The sequence below is a fragment of the Choristoneura fumiferana genome, chromosome 26 (assembly GCF_025370935.1).
Source record: "Choristoneura fumiferana chromosome 26, NRCan_CFum_1, whole genome shotgun sequence".
In the NCBI taxonomy this organism is placed as follows: domain Eukaryota; kingdom Metazoa; phylum Arthropoda; class Insecta; order Lepidoptera; family Tortricidae; genus Choristoneura; species Choristoneura fumiferana.
The window spans coordinates 10,145,179-10,165,527 of NC_133497.1; the positions used below are offsets into that span (position 1 = coordinate 10,145,179).

General features: G+C 40.8%; 3 protein-coding genes across 4 annotated transcripts in view; 1 reads left to right on the top strand and 2 right to left on the bottom strand.

Moving 5' to 3' along the window:
- Positions 1-5,661, bottom strand: part of LOC141443145 (uncharacterized) — a 67,175-nt gene extending 61,514 nt beyond the window's left edge. The window contains exons 1-2 of the mRNA XM_074108355.1: positions 5,333-5,661; positions 946-1,274 (exon numbers count right to left, since the gene is read on the bottom strand). Of these exons, the coding sequence (XP_073964456.1) occupies positions 946-1,098 (153 nt within the window). The 5' untranslated portion in view covers positions 1,099-1,274; positions 5,333-5,661. The remainder of the gene's footprint in view (positions 1-945; positions 1,275-5,332) is intronic.
- Positions 1-16,717, top strand: part of LOC141442754 (cytoplasmic dynein 2 intermediate chain 2-like) — a 167,481-nt gene extending 150,764 nt beyond the window's left edge. The window contains exon 6 of the transcript XR_012452962.1: positions 16,708-16,717. The gene's annotated coding sequence lies outside the window, so the exon portion shown is untranslated. The remainder of the gene's footprint in view (positions 1-16,707) is intronic.
- On the bottom strand, positions 7,738-16,070 carry LOC141442891 (uncharacterized). 2 transcript variants are annotated; one of them, XM_074108043.1, is made up of 2 exons: positions 15,754-16,070; positions 7,738-9,550 (listed from the first exon to the last, which is right to left on the bottom strand). In XM_074108043.1, exons 1-2 carry the CDS (start codon positions 15,863-15,865, stop codon positions 7,854-7,856), a joined length of 1,809 nt encoding a protein of 602 aa, XP_073964144.1. In that variant the 5' UTR covers positions 15,866-16,070; the 3' UTR covers positions 7,738-7,853. The 2 variants fall into 2 exon arrangements, with proteins under 2 accessions (XP_073964144.1, XP_073964145.1); XM_074108044.1 differs by lacking the exon at positions 7,738-9,550 and adding an exon at positions 12,440-14,035 and having other exon boundaries at positions 15,754-16,059.
- Positions 16,718-20,349: the final 3,632 nt, after the last annotated feature.

Genomic DNA, 20,349 nt, shown 5'->3' on the forward strand with positions numbered 1-20,349 from the left:
CTTACTCTCCACGCCGAAACACAACATTGCAAGCACTGGAGCTTCACGACAGGATTAGCGAGCAAGATGGTGGTAGCAATCCAGGCGGACCTTGCACAAGGTCCTACCACTTGCAAGACTATTGTATTGTCGCGCAATTTACATAAGTATTAAGTATACCAAATTTCAAGTCAATCCAACTACTGAAAGTTGGTTGAATCGAATTTAACTTGCAAGATTTGATTACAGACAGACAACAGGACAACTAAATAAAAGCTTGTAAAAAACAAACCCGCCAAGAGCAAGGTGGACTGGCGCACAGTGTTCTGTACAAATTTGTAGGTTTCTATGCATATCCAGTGTTAGCAGATCCCTGCTCCTAAGCATAGCGTACGAGTGCAGGGCCATTTTATATAGGTTACTAACATAGTTAAGGCAGACATACAGAAGAAAGATTAACGGAATATTTTTGTTAGTTGTGCTACAGAGCTACAACTGGAAGTACCCTATAGGTTTTGATTCCCTGGCAATTTGTATGGACACTTGTAATAATAAATATCATGGGACACTTGACACCAATTGACCTAGTCCCAAACTAAGCAAAGCTTGTACTATGGATACTAGGCAACGGATAAACATACCTATATAGATTAATACATACTTAAAAATACATATTAAACATCTAAGACCCAAGAATAAACATTCATATTATTCATACAAATATCTGCCCGGGCCGGGAATGGAACCCGGGACCTCAAGCTTCGTAGTCAGGTTCTCTAACCACTTGGCCATCCACTTGTTAAAGTGTATCTTCTAATTGCGTTGACATATAACTGTGTTTTTGACATTCAATATTAATTTCAGGCTGACACCTGCATGGGATCCTGAGAAAAGAGTTCTTGTCTTGATGGATGGAAAAACGACAGTGATCATAAAAAGAACCTGTTACGATTTTATGTAACTTACCATATTAGGCGGCGGCATACCAGGCGGCCCTCCGAACGGGGGCTGCCCCATCATGTTCGGCGGGGGCCCCATGGGCCCGCCAGGCCCCATCATGCCGGGCGGCGGGCCGAAGGGGGGCGGCCCGCCCATCATGCCCGGCGGGGGCGGTCCCATCGGCCCCCAGTTGTTGTCGAAGTTGGGCCCGTTATTGGGCCATAGCGCGGGCCGCCGCGGCCGCGGAAGAAGCCCCGGCCGCGCATCGGGGGCCCCCTGGGCCGTAGCCGCGCCCGCGGAACCGCATGGGTGGGGGGCCGTTCATCCAGCCGGGAGGCGGACCTCTCCCTCGACCCCTATGGTAAATAACAAAATATTTATTATGATTTATGACTTTAGTCATTCCAGTAAAGTGAACAAATTAAAAATATCTTTTTAATTATTACCCACTCGTAAATAAATCTTATCCTAATTGTCAGATTGAGTTCATTGGTACAGTCAACGTCATAAATAAGTGATCATTTTGTACTTTGTCGCTTTCAGATGTTACACAATTTCGTATGGCTGTTCAAACATGACGTTAGTGACAAGGTACAAAAGTGATCACTTATTTATGATGTTGACTGTACAGTCAACTGCTTTAAATCTACCACAGCAGAGTGTGCAGTAATATCTGACACATCCTACTGCCTCTACAAAATAGAGATGTAAGTCAGATGTAGGAATAATTTTAGATACACATAAAAAAAACAGAAATTTTGCACAGATTCATATTTTACACATAAACAGGAGTAAGAGTGAAATTTATAGAAAAACTTTTGCAGCATTCAACAAGCAGCTTTGTTTGTTTTGTAACTAATTTGATTATGTTATAATTGGGAATTACGAAAATAATGAACAAGAACTTTGATTTGTTTCGCCAACAAGTGCATTTTTCACGGGTTAGTCTCACTTCGTCTAAAAAGCAACTGGTCTATGTAGCATGTGGTCTAAAAAGCAGCTGGTCTAAGTAGCTAGTGGTCTATAAGGCAACTGGTCTAAGAGCAAGTGGTCTATAAGGTAACTGGTCTAAGTAGCAAGTGGTCTAAAACGCAACTGGAAGCTGGTCTTAAACGCTTTTCGCCTAAAACGCAACTGGTCTAAAAATACAACTCGTCTATAACGCTACTCGTCTAAAACGCTTCTCGTCTAAAATGCAACTGGTCTAAACACAAATTAGTCTCCCTATACTCACTACCATACGTACGAAATCTTTTTGAGTAGGTTTCATTACGACTTCACACTAATATTATAAATGCGAAACTTTGTTTGTTCGTTACAATCACGCGTAAACAGCTGAACGGAATTTGCTAAAATTTTGCACGCAGGTAGGTCGGTGCAAAATTTCAGTGTGTGTCTTCTAGGATAGGACATAGAATATTTTTATCCCGGTAAAGTGTTCCTGTGGGATAAAATTAAATTAACTTACAACATCAAAAATCAATGGGAGTCAAACTGCAGGCGGAATAAACAATAAAATACACGTAATAAAGTTTGAATTTTACATTGCTTGCTGGCATGCATACTTATGTGTGATAGTCTGATAGGATAGCTTCTACTCGAAATATGATTTCTAATAAATCCTGCAGTTTTCGTTTTTAGTTTGATAACCAGGGTGGAAGGTGAACCATCCCACCTGAGATATTTCTGGCGCAAATAGTTCGAGGGTAAAATGGGTATACTTAATTTTACCCGAGTTAAACATTCTACTTTTCATTTCGACTGTGAGGAAAATAAATTTACAGAATTATAATGTATTATGAATATGATATAAATTAATAATTACTTAGTTACTAATGAAAATATAGTAAGATAATAAAAAAAAAAATGAATTAAACAAGTATCCACTTAGACCAGCTGCTTTATAGACTACTTGCTACTTAGACCAGCTGCTTTATAGACCACTTGATAATTAGACCAGTTGCCTTATAGACCACTTACTACTTAGACTAGCTGCTTTATAGACCACTTGCTAATTGGACCAGCTTTCTTATAGACCACTTGCTACTTAGACCAGTTGCTTTTAGACCACTTGCTACTTAGACCAGTTGCCTTATAGACCACTGGCTACTTAGACCAGCTGCTTTTTAGACCACATGCTACATAGACCAGTTGCTTTTTAGACGAAGTGAGACTAACCCTTTTTCACTACTAAGTAATAATCATTAAGAATTAGTTTTGGTCGAAGATCAATAAAATTGATTGCTTCATCAGATGTAGGTAATGTATGTACAGTTGAGGTAACTGAATTACATACCAGGGTGGAACCTTTTCATAATCAATTTCCCTATAACTTCTTTGATGTATATAGGCTGGAATAATAATAATAATATGTAATTATTCTGTCACTGTTCCGAATAAATGTATTTTCTCTTTCTTTAATAAAAAGCCTTGTATTTATTTGGATGCCTATAGCTATAGGTACACTGTCCATCAATGTGTTAAGAGGTGGTGGCTCAAGTTGTAGGTTTAGTTGCATATGCATTGTTTATTTTTATTTGTAAGGCTCAATAAAGTTTATTGAAATCACTATAATTATTATGAATACCTTTATAGTTTACAACTTGAGAAAACATCCCTCTGAGACTACTTAACATTAGGTAGCTTGTTTGCCTACCCTTTGATAAAATAAAAGAGAAAATATTATTTTGTATTCCTTGACTTCTTACCATAGCCAATATAAATTATTTTATAATAATAATATTCCAAGCAAAAATATAATAACAATTATGTATTAAAGTTGCAACATAAATTTAAATATAAATGGCTCAGACCTGAAATATCTGTTTTCCTAAAATGTATAATTCTCAAAACGTCTGCGTTTACACAATTGCTATTTTTTTTTTTTTAATCTGCAATCTGCTATGCTACAGCCATAATCAGATAATGTATGAGTTCAATTAACGCACTACCAGCAACAGCAACTAACTCAAGCTAGACGAGAGTGAATGAAGTCTACTCTTCAAGAAAGAGGAGTGTGCTCGATGGAGTACCCCTCTAAAAGTTAATTGAACTCATAATGTTTACATGTTTACATTCCTATAATATTAGCATTACCATAATTTCTGCTTTCCCATTATGTTCACTTTTTTAAATACGCTATAGTCTTGTTATGTTGTGCTATGCGACAATGGATAAATGAAGCGTTTCTATTGGTTGATAAAAACATTTTCCTTGCTACACATCCTCGCACATCTCTGGTGGAAACACTGCTGTAGAACAAAATATTTTTCGTTCTTAACCAGTTTTGTACCCGAACGAAGGGATTTTTGTAGTTTAGTTTTTTAGTAAAATCAATGCTAATAAATGCAAAAGTAACTCAGTCTGTCTGTCGGTTACTCTTTCATGGCTAAACTCCTGAACCGATTTAGATGAAATTTGAAGACCATGACTTTTATGGAATGCCAACTTTATAAGAAGGCAGATATTTTGAGGTTGCAGGCATTTTGAGAATAAGCACTTTCTGAACAGCAAACATTATACAAAAACTGGAGACGGGCAATTTTAAATAGCTGACATTTTGAGAAGCTGACATTATGCAAAAGACGTTTTGACATTCTGAAAAGCAGACATTTTGCAAAAAATACATTTTAGGAAAACAGTTATTTTCAGGCCTGAGCCTTAAAAAAAGCTATTGATTTGTCGATAATGTCAATAAAAGTGGTGCTCCTTCCCTACAATCTGCCAATAGCCGCACGCAAAATTCCGGGCCCTACATTATAACAATTACATTCGCATGTTTTTAATAAAACTAAGATATTACTGAAAACATTTCAACCTTGAATTATTATACCATGATAAGTGTTAATGTTCACACATTAGTATTTGTCACTTCTAACATTGAATATTAAAAAAAAGTGAGGTTGTCCTGCAAGATTATTTAACATAGTAACATAATATTACATGGTGCATTGGTGTAGCAAGTAGTTTAGTAACCATGGTTATTTGTATGGGGTTTATTAAGCATATTATTAGTGGTTGCGTTGCTAAGGCACCAATGATTGCTGCTTATGAGGGATGAATTATATGAAACATACATAAAACCACAGTAAAACCTGTCTGAAGATGTCCTAGGGCATTAATTGGTAGAATCAATAATTGGATCAAATAATATTTGTTCAACGCGTGATAAATAAGCGAATTTGAAAGGTATAGAACAATATGCAAGTATGTAATGAAGAAAGCAATGCAAAGTAAGGAAAATTGAACAACCAACGTCAATAAAAGTCAATTACTTGAATAATTTATACCAGAATACATACTACACGCTCTTTTGAGCACAATAGTCTATTAATTCAACGAATATAAGACGTAATTGGAAAAAAATCGCGCCAAATGCAAAAACTGAGTAGGTTAAAAATAAATGAATATTCACCTGAAATTGCCTCGGCCGCGGCCTCCCCTGAAGCTGTTGCCTCCATCATCATCCTCGTACCCATCGTCAAAGTTTATATCACTGTAATCCTTAGAAACATCACCTATACCATCCGCACCATCACTACCCCGGTTCACCACTTCATTCATCACAGAGTCCTGCTGGTCAACATATTCGTCCTCCATAATTAATGTGGAAGTTAGATATTCACAAAACACATGTCCTCATGCCGGATAAGTTTGATTCGGGCGAATTATTCCAATAACTCCCCACTCGCGGTGCAACAATACTATCAGACAAAATGGCGGACAATGGCGGACGGCTTGCGTAGAGTTGCAATTAGCGAATCGGTAAGAAAATAAAATACCGGTTTTTCGACATCTACATAATTCAAAAAAACACTGAATATTCTGTCTCGGCCAGGCTTTCTATTCTACAGAGATTGTACACAATAAGGAACTGTTTTACCACCCATTGATTAATTTTGTTCACAGACTACTAAGAGATACTAACTACGAAATAAATCTGATGCCGTCTCCGTCTATTTGAACAAAACAAACAGAGAAGGCATCACATTTATCCGATTCCCTTTATTTGTTAACTGAAGTTGAACCTTTTTTCACTTCCCTACACATTTTTATGTACAGTAGAGTTCATTAGCATGTAAGCAAAAAAAATATTAAAAATATCTGAACACGCTTCTACGCCGTTAACAATAGAGTCGTGTTCACCCAACCGTACACCATGCTATCAGTTGTTAGTGTGTTGTGTCACTCTGAAGATGAGCTCTGGTTGAGTTCGAAACGCGTCAGTGTAGTGTGGTGGTGGTGATAGATGGGTTTGTGTGATTTGTGTGTGTTCTTACAGTGTGGAGGTGGAGGAACTGCATGAACACGCATATTTTGCATAAGCTTAGCTATCGTAAGGTCGCGGGTGAGCAAGGAAATTATTTTAGTTCATTGATATGGACCTCCGCAAAGTAACGCCTGATTCAATAAATTATTTAATAATAATTAATCAGGACTATCGAAAAAGAAGTAACTATCGAAAGTCCTAAACTACCGACAGTATAGATACATACTACCGCTTGTAGTTGCATGGGACGTAAATAGTATCGACACTCGATAGCATAGCGAATATGAAGTACTATATCGATACTACTGCAAAATCAAAGCAAATATAGTATTACATTTTGTACTATCGATACCATCGGTAGTCCAATCGTTATCCTGGTTTTCATGGTTAACCATCGATGGTTTCACTATTCGTTCGGCATCACTAGAGCTGATTGTGTTTCCAACAGATGGGAGTATGCGTTGCGAGTGATGTATTTGCCGTGAACAAATTGAAACTAACTCAATAAGGCTGTACATTTTTAGGGTACCGGAGCCAAAATGGCAAAAACGGAACCCTTATAGTTTCGCCATGTCTGTCTGTCTGTCTGTCCGTCCGTCCGCGGCTTTGCTCAGGGACTATCAATGCTAGAAAGCTGTAATTTTGCATGGATATATAAATAAACTATGCCGACAAAATGTTATAATTAAAAATTCATTTTTTTTTATGGTACCTCCCATAGACGTAAAGTGGGGGTGATTTTTTTTCTTATTAAAACCCTATAGTGTGGGGTATCGTTGGATAGGTCTTTTAAAACCATTAAGGGTTTGCTAAGACGGTTTTTCGATTCAGTGATTTTTTTGCGAAATATTCAACTTTAAAGTGCAAATTTTCATTAAAATCGTGCGGCCTCCCCACCCCCTCCTTTAAAATCTAAACCGGTGGGTGGAAAATTTTGAAAAAATTCAGGATGGTAGTAAGTATATCAAACTTTCAAGGAAAACTATAACGGCTAAGTTTGCTTGAGAATTATTAGTAGTTTATGAGTAAATAGCAGTCTAAGGTATAAAATATACCTAAACTTGGAAGATTCCGTATGAAATACGAAATCCTTAGAAAAATATTACTTAATTTTTTCGTAATGGCTACGGTACCCTATTTTGGGCGTGTCCGACACGCTCTTGGCCGGTTTTTAGCCTATCCTCGCTTAGCGCACTTCTAGTGAAACAGGTAATCTTCATCGTCATCGTCACTAACACATTCCTCGCAATGCAATCTCGCACATCTCTGGAAAAAATATGGCGGAGGGATGAAAAAAAATATAGTCACTACTTTGAAAAAATCTCGTATCTAAAATCAATTTCAACAAAATTGAACCTTGATGCTATGTTCATAAGATCCACTCAGAAAAATTATCTACTTTGAGATACGAGTTTTTTAAAGTAGTGTCGATATTTAAGACACGTTTTCGTGGTAAAAGTAACGCTACATTTAATAACAAAACAGTTATCGAATGGGTAAAGTGCACCTTTATTTTTATTACAAACAAAGTGACTTAAGTAATAAAAATTAATATCCTTTTACTTGCTCACGATTTAACTTTAAAACATCACTAGGTCATATAGTTAAAAATGTAGGATCGCCATTTTACACGTATCCGGTGTTACGATATTTAAGAATGCAAACATTAAAAACGCATCTTCTCATTCGGTTTATCGCCATTCAAACTCTTCAAGTTTATCGTTTTAACTTTCGTCATACGATCAAAAAAGCGTTTATACGATTCAGGGAAGCTCCAAATTTGTGGCATCTCCACCTCATCACTATTCTCCCTGGCTTGAAGGTCAGCATCAGCTGCCTTGATAGCTTGCAGTGTAATAGACGAGATGCTAGCCCTCGCCATGTTCACTGGAGTCGTACGCTGATGGTATTTCCGAGTTGTACTGTTGAAGGGATAATTTTTAGCCAGAGTTGGGTTGATACCATGCCAACGCGGCGGAGGGAGAGGCTTCGGTGCCGTCTCATCAGGAATTTTAGCTTTATCAATTAAAGACTCAGGTTTCTTTGTGCAGTCAGGGCAAAAACAAGCCGTGGCTGCATCAGGAGCGGGAGACGATATATTCTTAATGCATTTCGGGGGCTCAGGAGGTTGTTTAGAAGATTCCTGAGGGCTGGCTGCTTCAACAGAACTCTCTGCAAGCTCAGCTTCGCAAACAGGCGCTTCTATGCATGGCACTTGGGCGTCTTCAGAAATAGCTGCATCAGGAGCGTAGTTGTACTGATATGGCGTAGAATATTGGAAGAGTGAAGCGTTGTGGTAGCCACATCCATAATTGCACCAAGAAGGATCGTATTGGTGTTGAGTACAGGAGTTACACCCGTAAGAGTTACCCCAGCAGCTTGAATCGTAGTTATTAAAATACGCAGGATCAGGCTCATAGTTAGATACAGCAGCAAGCTGGGCAGCACAGCAGCAGCAGTGGCAATGGCACTGACCATAGTAACTAGAAGGTTGGTAAGTTGGTGAATGGTAGCTGTCCCAGCCGTGGTGGCAACAACCGCAGCCGCAGCCATGGGAACAAGCAGAATCAGCCGGCGTGCTACCACTGTAACAGCAGTCGACGGGAGCCGCGCTTGAACAAAGCACAGTGCCGATACACGCTTGAGATGGATTCCTCAGGGCCTCGGGACTGCAGGGGGCGTAGAAAGTTTGTCCTGCGTTAGCATTTGAATTAGGAGCAGCACAGCAGCAGCAAAGGCCACAAGGGCCGTAGGGGCCCCATCCACGACAGGAGGTGCAGCCACATTGTCCCCCTTTCTGGCAATATCCTCCGCAAGACGAACAGGTGGGAAAGCAGTTGTGATTAGGTGACCCCGTTTCGCTGTGGGTTCCAGGGCCCTTACAAGGTTGAGGCGTGTCGAAGGTCACTTGATAGCAGCCGTCTGAGCATTTACTCCACTTACACGGCACGTCATATGGAAGGCCGCCGGGTGGAATTTGGGGACAAGCGAAAGCACCGAAGATATCAAAGAGTTTGAGCGAGACCGCATCTGCATCGATCAAGCCAGCGATTGTAGCCAAGTTATACGTTGTAGACGCAGGTGATAGAGTGGGCCAGAGGCGATGGGACAACATCTGTTTTGTATTATGCTGACCAACGTTCTCGGGCTTGTGTAGGTTATTCTCCGTCTTAGCTGGTTCCTTGTGCCTTCTTGGCAGGGACAGGTCAGGACAGGATACAGTACCAAAGACGCCATTGCGCTCGCACCTCTGCTTATTTTTACTTGCTACTGTTTTCTTCAAAGACACCTTCTCTGTCTTGAAAGACGGCAATCGGAACGCTGCCTTTAAATGATTCCGAAAGCTCTTCGTGACGGAAGCAGCTGAAAGGATGAACGCTATTTGAGGAGTTACGTTAAATAGTTCTATGACAAGACAATGTTATAAAAATTTTGATAATGAGGAACATAATTTTTTTTTCGTACTGTACCATATATGGCACAGCCTGCTGATACTATATAGTCGACCAAGTAACTAAGTGCTTTACTATTTTTTATGATATTTAGAACATCATAAAAAGAATACCTAAGGCTGATTGTCCCATTGTATTGTAAGTGATATCTTTGATATTTTAAACTTAACTTTAGTGCTAGAAAATTAGGTGCGGATATTTTCAGGGTATGTAATTAATAACCTAAGAATTTATACACAAATTATTTAAGTATTGCGTGGTATTTTTTTTGTTTCATAAAAAAATACCATTCCGTCCAAAAATAATCATCCTTGCATTAACATTAACTGTATTTTTTATTTATTTAATTTAAACTAATTAGCAACGATGCAAATAATTGATACTCAAAATATCCGCATCTGATTTTCTAGCACACTGTATAGGGCACAGTTGATACTGTACCACATATGGTACAGTATGAAATAAAGTCAAAGATTCAGTTTTTTTATGGAATAGGGGTCAAACGAGCAAACGGTTCGCCTAATTAAGTGATTTACCGTGGCCCATGGACACCTGCAACACCTGAGTCACAAGTGCGTTGCTATTTATGGCATAAGCGCAATAAACTAGGGCCACAAAGATATGATTTTTTCGGAATTTATGTCATGTCTAAATTTACCACGAGCTTTAACAGTGAAGGAAAACATCATGTGGAAACCTGCACACAATTGAGAAATAGTTTATTTTGTGTGAATTTCCCAATGTAGACTGGATCACTGCATTCCCGCATAGGAATCTCAGTAAAAGCATTCATTCTCAAAGGTAGCTTGTGGCCTGCATTAGGACTTCTGCCACAATTGGAAACGAGGCCTCAAATGATGACGTGATAGTGAATATCTAGTAGGGGGTATTGGACTAGAATTTTTGCTTTGAATTTAAATCGAAACAAGTTCTAAATAAATATACAAACGTGAATAAAATATACGCACCTTTAACTTTCCAGTAGTGATCTGATCAACATTTAATCTAAAGCCAGTGCGGTTCGTTTCAAAGTAAGTCCTTGTGGCAAACTATGTTAGCCATTAGGTATAATGGGCCAGGTGAGTGCACTTCCCAATGGGTACACCTCAAAAAGTGCATTTTCTCAGATAGAACACAATTGTTATCAGAAGGTGCAATTTCTCAAATTTAGAATAATCTAGGTTCATTATAAATATTACTAAACTTAATGTCGTGCATGACTAATCTTCATCTAACAACTTATCTTGGACTTTTTGATAAGGATAATAATAGGTAGTGCCTTTCGAGAAATCAAATTGGGCAAGTGTACTTTTTGGGAAAGTGCTCGTTTTGGACTAGTGCATTTTTTGAAAAGTGCACCTTTCGAGAAAGTGCCCCAATTGGGCAAGTATACCTTCTGCGGGTGTACATCATCATCATCATCCCAGCCTATATACGTCCCACTGCTGGGCACAGGCCTCCTCTCAGAACAAGAGGGCTTGGGCTATAGTTCCCACGCGGGCCCAGTGCGGATTGGGAACTTCACACGCACCATTGAATTGCTTCGCAGGTTTGTGCAGGTTTCCTCACGATGTTTTCCTTCACCGCAAAGCTCGTGGTAAATTTCAAATGTAATTCCGCACATGAATTTAGAAAAACTCAGAGGTGCGAGCCGGGTTTGAACCCACGACCCTCTGTTTGAGAGGCGATAGGTCAAACCACTAGTCCACCACGGCTTTTTTTGAAAATGCTCCGGTTAGGCAAGTGTACCTCTTGAAAAAGTACAACCCTTCGAGTAAATGCACCTTTATATAAAGTGCACATTTCGGGAAAGTGAGTTTTACACACCGGTTACATTTATGAATCAAATGTGATCAAATTTAGGTTACTATTGATATTAAAAGAAAGTACTTGATATTGCTCAAATCTACTGTAAATTGCACCACCTGCTAATATTTATTCCTTACTTCTGTCCATTGTAAAGGTTGCCTGGAAGAGATCGCTCTGAAGCGATAAGACCGCCGGCATTGCTTACCTTAGAAAATCTCTTGTATATACCTATGTTTTCTGTACTGCTTACTGTGTTTGTGTGCAATAGTGTTATTGTATTGTATTGTACTTAGATGTGCCACAAAGATGATGCGCTTATAAGGAGACAGGGAACAAGCTTAAGGTGAGCCATGGTCAATTGGTCACATTTGAAAATTAAGATTGTTTTTTTGGAATCTTTTTGTATTTTTTATTTTAATTCCAAATGATTACTTTTACGGTCATCCCGTAAAACCTAAATTGAAAGTACAAACTGAAATATAGATGCACAGAAAAACCAGAAAAATAAGACCATCACTGGTCTGGTGGTTTTCTGGTTTTTCTGTGCATCTATATTTCAGTTTGTATTTTCAATTCACATTTGAAAAGCCTAAATACGGACCGCACCCTCTAAAGCAAGTGATGTCAATTCGGTAACCTAGGATCATATAGGTAATGTACAGTCGGTGCCCTAACATAAGTGTTTACTTTTATAAAGTGCTACTACGAAAAGTGGACATTTATGTCAGGAAAATCACAAAACTACCGATGTAGTTCTTTTAGATAACAACTAAATATTGTATCAGCAATATATTGCTTTCGAAGCTATGGATCATGTTCGGAAGCGTGTCGAAATGCATTCATTTTGAATAGAATAATGCACAAAATATATGACGGTCATTTGAGTTTATAAACTACTTACCTAATAGGTATATAAGTAGTTTGTCCAATAAACTTTACAAACGATGTAATTCGACACGTACCTACCGAGATGTAAATGAAAATCGAGGTGTAATAAAGCATGGTTTAAATTTATTGCTTAAAGTTAAATGTTTTAAAGTGCTTGTGTTGTAACATTTTAATATTTCAAGCCAGAGCTCTTACATAGCGTGGTGACCAGCAGCAACCCTTTTCCAAATTGTCAAAAGAGCAACACCACGCTGCAAAAATATAGTTCCGGTTTTTTGATATTTCAAGCTAGAGCTATAACTTTTGTCGCGTGATGTGGCCCAGCAACAACCGTATAGCAAATTGACAAATATTAAAACAACACTAAAGAATGTTAAGACCTTCTGCATAAAATGTTCACACCAGTGGCTCATTTAAGGACCAGAATAATTTATCCCGTACCGTAGAATATGGAGTATTGCCGTAGGCCTTAAATTTACATCACTGGCTTAAAAAAAACCTATACAGAGGTATTAAGAGTCGTACGGTTTAAATTGAGCTAAAGGGGTTGCGCGATAAAACTTAGCTGGGCATGGCTTGCTCTGATTTTTGGTATTGGGCTTATCAAAAATTTTCCAAACATAGTGTTGCTTGCTAGTATGCTTATGCCGAATAGGCGAAGACGTTTTAGGTGCCACGAAATCGGTTGCACAGCGGCTGTATTTCCGCGAAGGAGGAGTATTCAACCTGGGATGGTAGTGAAACTTTGCTGGCTCATGGCTGGATGAAGAACGAGCCGCCTCGGCTACCTTGGGTGAGAACTTCTTCTCGAAAGACGAGATGCTGTCATCTTGCTTGGGAAAAGCCGCAGCCTTGGCACCCATGGCGACACTTGAATTGAATGGGAAAAACTTGGAAAAGCCTGGACGGGGTTTCTTCGAGGCATCCTCGGCTGGTGGTGGAGTGCTACTAGCGTTGGTAGAGCTCTCCAAAGGAACTTCAACTTGAGACGGGGGAGCGAACGGCATATCTTGCGTGCCCTGCATTGGTAGACCACCTTGCATGAAAGCAGCTGCAGCAGCAGGAGTGATACAGCAAGAGCAACAAGCGGCCGGGCAGCACTGAGGTGGCACGCAGGTGCTCGAAACAGGAACGCACTTGCCGGCTACGTGGAACGGCCCGCAGAACCAAGTGCCGTACGGGTAGTAGTAATACCCGGTCATGTATTGAAGGCATTGGGGCGCGTGGTTGCCCCCGGGGGGCGGGAGGCAGGTGCCGCACGGATTACACGGCGAACCGCATGGAGGAGTCCTAAAAGTACAGCAAGGAGCGCAGCAGGGGGAGCAAGGCCTGCAAGGGCCGCACGGACCGCAGCACGATGAATTGCTCATAAACCCCCGTTTAGCAATCGCGAATCCAGCGCGCGAGTTCAGGAATGAAAAGGCACTGAGAGCAGCCAGGGGGGATGTTAGAGGGTACTTGGAGAGTGGGTTGCTATCGAGACAGATACGCCTAGTCCTGGGGAGGCTGGAGTGGCGCGCGACGAGCCGCGCGCGCGGGGTCGCGGTGAGCTCGGGACATGAAACGCAGCGGCGTAGGGCATGCGGGCGCCCCGTCCCGCGGCCTCGTGCCAGCTGCACCTGCTTCGTCTTGCACTTCGCGTGCCCCAGTGGCTTGAGCACCGCGGCATCCTTCAGGCTGCGTCTAAACACTCCCGCTGCTGCAAAGTATTGTTACGCTGTTGACCTCGATTAAAGCTCGAAGGAAATCAAATAGTGCTACGGACTTCAATCAAAGCTCCTAAGGCTATCAAAATCAAAAATGGTTAATTGTATTCAACATAATTTATTCATAATTTATTCATGATTAATGAAACTGCTCGTTTATTACATCGAAATTAAACATTCTCAAATTATTTCGTCACGTTACGGTTTTGGCAGCGCTTTTGGCGGCGCACGCTACGGCGCCTTGGCGCTCCGGTATTTCTTTCTCAATTTTCTTTTCGACCTTAAGTTCCGTGTTCACGGGCGCTGGTGGCGGCTCGCTGGAGCATTGTACGCAGGCGCCGCACTGGCACTTCTTCGGTGGCGCTTTGGGGGGGCAGGGGCACGGGCACGGGCAGCAGGGGCCGCAAGGTCCACACGGTCCGCAGGGCCCACATGGGCAGGGGCAGCGGCAAGGCCCGCAAGGCCCGCAAGGCCCGCAGGGCCCGCACGGCCCGCACGGCCCGCATGGCCCGCACGGACCACACGGCCCACAAGGTCCGCAGGGGCCGCAGGGGCACCTAGGTCCGCAAGGTCCACATGGCCCGCAAGGTCCACATGGTCCACATGGCCCGCACGGGTAGCCACATGGGCCACAAGGTCCGCAAGGTCCGCAGGGTCCGCACGGTCCGCACGGTCCGCATGGTCCGCAAGGCCCGCAAGTGGGGCAGGGACACGAGCAGGACGAGTCCTTGGTATCCTTCGCGTCCTTCGCATAGCCGCGCACCAGAAGAGCTTCGTCCCCGCAGCACAGTAGTGACGTCCTTCCGAAGGAACACGGACCGAACGCCGAGGCGCTACCGCGGGTCGCCGCTGCAAAGGAGATCCATGCTATATACTCGTCATAACAATGGCTGGTGACTCATGCTATTCAGAAGAACGAGGTGCGTCTCGACGAGTCATATAGCTTGGAAATCCTTCGGCGGCGACCACCGTTCTCCGAAATAACACCCCACCAGCGGCGAGCGTGAACCGTAAATAAAATCAAATATTAAAACACCCATGCCAAGTTCATGAAAAATTTATACACAAGTAATGAAAAAGTATCAGGTACGTACAGAAACAAGCTAAGTACCAAAAACTTGAGATGAGTGTTTCTAAAAGACAAAGTTCAGCCGGTTGACACGACAGCTGACACGTGACATTCTTTTTTCAATTTTCAAAAACTGCCACCATAATTCTAACCTAACAGCTTACTTTTACAAACTATCGGCTTTGTATGAGACCGCAAAACGACCTATTTACCCGAGCTTCAATACTACGCAATTCTTATTACAAGTTACCTACTCTAAGGGCGTCAAAATTACTTACGTACTAGCAAACAGCAGTGCTACTACGAAACTCGAAGTTCGTATCGTATCGTCCCTCTCGCTTTCGTTTTAAATAGTATAAGTGTCAGAGGGACCGCACGACACGAACTTCCGAGTTTCGGAGTATCCCAGCAGGTTCTATTGTGGTGGTGGCGAACGTGTCAGCACCAGTCAAATACCAACAAATCGCACAAATAGTGATGCTACTAGCACAACGAAAGAATTACCGGTTTTACCTATGCAACACTATTTAGAAAAATCTACGCTAGTAACTCTACAAAAAGGACAGGAGAATTCAAAAGTTGCAAATCAAATTTACTTATTTTACAAAAATTACTAGGTATAAAAATTACATTCAAACTTACCTAGAGGTACTGGGGTGTTTTTGTTGGCTGTTGTGGCTAGCGTACGCCCTTTAATGCATTTCAATAACGATACGTTCCTGGGCATAACCGCCTTCCTCAAAACTAGAGCCATGTCTACGATGTTGTTAAATGTTTTAAATTTAATTATACAGTTTTTTTTGCCAGATTTACTTGTTAATTTTGATATTTTTGGACTATTTCACTATTGAATTTTGGCCATGGTAGGATGTAAGCGTGGTGGACAGGTTCCCTGACAAAAGCGTGTGATATTTGATTTAGAATTCGAACGTTTCCTTAAAAATCTTCTTTTTTACTTCTTTGCCTTTAAATTTCCGAAATAGTGGCCAGTATCACGTATTTTTTCTTTTCTAAATCCTTTTTGAAGAGGCTGGGGTGAGCACTAAATAGGTCGTCTGTCAACCGTTATGTTGCATCAGAGTTGTGCTCTTCTGATATCAGGGTACAGTGCGACAAGATCTCAATGAACGTGGGTGACGTTTGCACAAAGGTTTTTTATTTTATTTTTACAAGCTTTTATTTTATTGTTAAATTAGCTTTATGTTATTAATACTTTAATCTCAAAACACAAACTAAAAAACGCGAAAAAAGATAGAAACAGCGACATTCACTGTGAACTGTAAAGTGAAGTTTTGCGAGACAGCCGCGTTCGTTAAGATCTTTGTCGCACTATAGTAATTTATGAAAATCTTTGATGAAAAATCAAAAATACCCCGGACCGAAGCCATTATAAATTATGTTGCCAATCACACGATTAAATTTTACATAAAATGAAACTATTTAAAATTGTGTTAGCTTCTATAATAAAAAACATAATAAATACCGCTAATAAATGTACATGTAGGTATTTTTAGTCCATTGTGTTCGAAATACCGAGACTTGTGTTACAATTTGACCGTTAATTCAAACCTTAAATTAAACGAAATACTTACATAGACAATACGGCATCAGGTGGTAGCTAGCATACGTTTTGGGGCCGAGTCCACCAGGCCAAATCCAAATCCTTGCTTTTGTTTGTTTACTTGTTTTAGATAATTTATTGAATCAGACGTTACTTTGTTATTGTTTTAGTTCATTAAGGCGGTTTCACACTAGCGTTTTTTTGTGCGCGTATACGCTTCGTTTTTGGCATACGCGCTTACACGCGCGCTAAATTAAATCGAACACAAGCTCGTCAACGCTCGAAGGAAATAAAACCGCACCGGCAGGGCTACTACGAAACTCGAAACTCGAAGTTCATGTCGTATCGTCCCTCTCGCTCTCGTATTTAATAGTACAAGTGTCGAACGACACGAACTTCGAGTTTCGAATTTCCTAGTAGCCCTGTACCCTTAGTAAAAGTTTTACAAAATACGTCTCGATCGCGTTCGCGTTAAAATCTCAATTTGCATGGAAACACGAACATCGCAAACGTTCCGCTAGAGGCGCTGTTCGTGTTTGCATACCAAGTAAGACTTAAACGCGAACGCGATCGAGACGTATTTTGTAACCGAAAACTTACACTAAGGGCATTGCTGTGCGGGCGTACACGCGCTTTCAAAAACGAGCTTATACGCGCGTATATAGCCTGAAACCGCCCTTACATGCTTTAGTTTTCTCAATTTTAAATGAGGTGATGATATGACGAGACGAGGGCGGCAATCTAGAAAAATCCATTTAGGGCGACTGGAATCAGGGACCATATACAGTAATGGAAAGGGAGCACCGCTCTAGCGATATTCCGTCCATCAAGAAAAATTAATTGGCTCGAATTCTCGTCTAAAAATTACAAAAAAAAAACCATGATTATATTATTATTTTATTCTCTAAAATCATACAAATCTAAATACAAATAAATACTAAGTGCCTAGGGCACGCCTAGGGTAAACAAAACTATATTTTGAGTCCTTAAAACATATTATTTAGTTATCTATACCAGGCAGTTTCACAAGGTTGACCAACCTTGAGTCAACCAGAGATGTGTAAAACAACAGCAACGCTTCATTCACCGCTCAGGCACTTGTCCCACCGCCGACGATGAGCGAGAAGCGAGTAGAGCGAGTAACTAGAAACGAGTGGGCGAGCAGCGAGAAGCGAGTGTAGTTTTGTCGCTCGGCTGTAAGCCTGTAAGCGAGTGTTCGCGTGCGACGGGCGATTACTCGCTCCACTCGACTCGCTCGTGCGGGGCGGCCGCCAAGCTGACATCGCTGAGCGAGTATCTATAGCTCAGCGAGTTTTATAGCTCTTGTCGCTGCGACAAAAGATGTAAGAGCGAGTTCTCGCCGACAGTGTGAACTGCCAGCGATCAACTATTAATATATGTGTCTCTTTTACTCACACAGGATCTTATATCTTTTGTTCGTTTCTTGAGCGAGAAAATAGTCGATAGCCAATCGTTTCCTCGCTGGCGGTGAGACAAGTGCCTCACGGTGGAAACAGCTGAGCGAAGCGAGGCAAAGTAAATGAGCGTTCCTATTGGTTCATCCTACTAGTCCTACTAATATTATAAATGTGAAAGTTTGTGAGTGAGTGAGTGAGCGAGTGAGTATGCTCCTTACTTCTTCACGCTGAAACGGCTGGACGGATTTGGATGGAATTTGGCAGAAAGTTATTTTATAACCTGGATTAAAATATAGGATACTTTTTATCCCGATATACCCACGGGATAGGGATAAAATCTCTAAATACCAACCGCTGGGCTTAGAGTCATGAAATTTGGTATATAGGTAGCTGAAGGGCTACTACGAAACTCGAAACTCGAAGTTCGTGTCGTGCGATCGCTGTGACACATACCGTAAACTCAGGTATCTATAGTCCCAGCGTTCATCAATAGTCCAAACGGACTTTTTAACATTTCGAACGATTACGGAACCGCTAACTTGAAAATACAAACTGAAATATAGATGCACAGAAAAAAACAGAAAAATAAGACCAGCACTGGAAATCGAACCCAGGTCCTCGGTATTCCGTACCGCGTGCTATACCGCTACACCACTGCTGGTCAACGGCACAGACACGAATTTCCCCCATGCACCTCATATCTCAGCTTGTTTGTTTCTTATTTAGCCACTTAAGCAGTGACGCTAGCGACATCTATACCGCCAACGAACTGCTAACGTCATCTAGGAGGCTCATCGCAGCCTAATCCAATACAAAATGCACGATGAACCTCCTAAACGTCAGCAGTTCTGTAATTATCGAAAATACAAACTGAGACATGGATGCACAGAAAAACCAGAAAAAGAGACCAGCGCTGGGAATCGAACCCAGGCCCTCGCCTCAGCAATCCGTGCTGCATGCTATAACCCCTACACCACCGCTGGACAGGAATTTAGACACGAATTTTTCCTATGCATACATATCTCAGGTTGCTTATTTCTACTACGCTACTTATGCAGCAGCACTAGCGACATCTATGTTTCGCTCTCATCGAGTTTGTATTTTCGATATGGTTTCACGGGATACCCGTAAAAGTAACAAATTTGGAGTTGAAATAAAAAATACAAAAAGACTCCAAATAACCAATCATAGTTCTGTAATTGTTAGAAATGTTAAAAAGTCCGTTTGAACCACGTTTGAACTATTGATGAACGCTGGGACTATAGAAACCTGAGTTTACGGTTAGTGCACAGTATACTGTTTATGCGTGGACGCAGTGCGAGAAATTTGTTTGTTATGAACCAATAGAAACACCTTTTTATCAATCCTGCTTCGCGCAGCTCTAGAATAGAAACAGCCCAGCGGAACGAGGATGGAATGAAGAGTTTCTATCTGTTCATGATCATGACACACGTTCCTCGCAGCCTAAGAGTGCAGGTACAATCAAGTGGGAAAATATGAACTTATTCAAAGTTTCAAAAGTACCAGAGACTCTTATTCCAACGCAATAAGGCCGTAGTAACATATTGTTGCGTGGTTCGAATAGATACTTATAGTAGAAGATCCGAACTTGAAAAGATCTTCACCGGTCTGATAATAGGATGAAATGTATTTTTATAATAAATTTAGTATTTTAGAAAATATATTACCATACCTGCGAAGCAATTCAATGGTGCGTGTGAAGTTCCCAATCCGCACTGGGCCGCGTGGGAACTATAGCCCAAGCCCTCTCATTCTGAGGGAGGCTGTGCCCTGCAGTGGGACGTATATAGGCTGGGATGATGATGATGATGAGAAAATATATTAGAAATGATTTTGCTTAAATTTTTAATTAAATGCAGACAACCCTATATCAACGTGTTCACAATAAAACAGCGCTTACGTTGACAATTTGTTCTATTATCTAATCAAGTGAAAGCAACGGGCATCGATATAACTATTTGAATTTATACCTGGCAACCCAGTAGTTCGTCAGGTAAACAATAGCCAACCCAACGTATACATATTTATAGGTTTTATACTTTAAGTTAATATAAATTTTCTTATTATCTCGATGATGCAACAAAAATTTATTTAAAATCATTTTTTTTAATAATTAAAATAGCCTGTCCAGGATATTTTAGAAAATCCATTCTAATATATTTTCTAAAATACTAAATTTATTAAAATACATTTCATTCTATTTCACGGTGAAGATCTTTTCAAGTTCGGATCTTAGAT

Excerpts from the sequence above, each read along its gene's own strand:
- LOC141442891 (XM_074108043.1), bottom strand. The coding sequence starts at position 15,865 with ATGGCTCTAGTTTTGAGGAAGGCGGTTATGCCCAGGAACGTATCGTTA. Across the intron at positions 9,551-15,753 it reads AAACACCCCAGTACCTCTAG|CTGCTTCCGTCACGAAGAGC; the intron begins GTAAGTTTGAAT and ends TCATCCTTTCAG.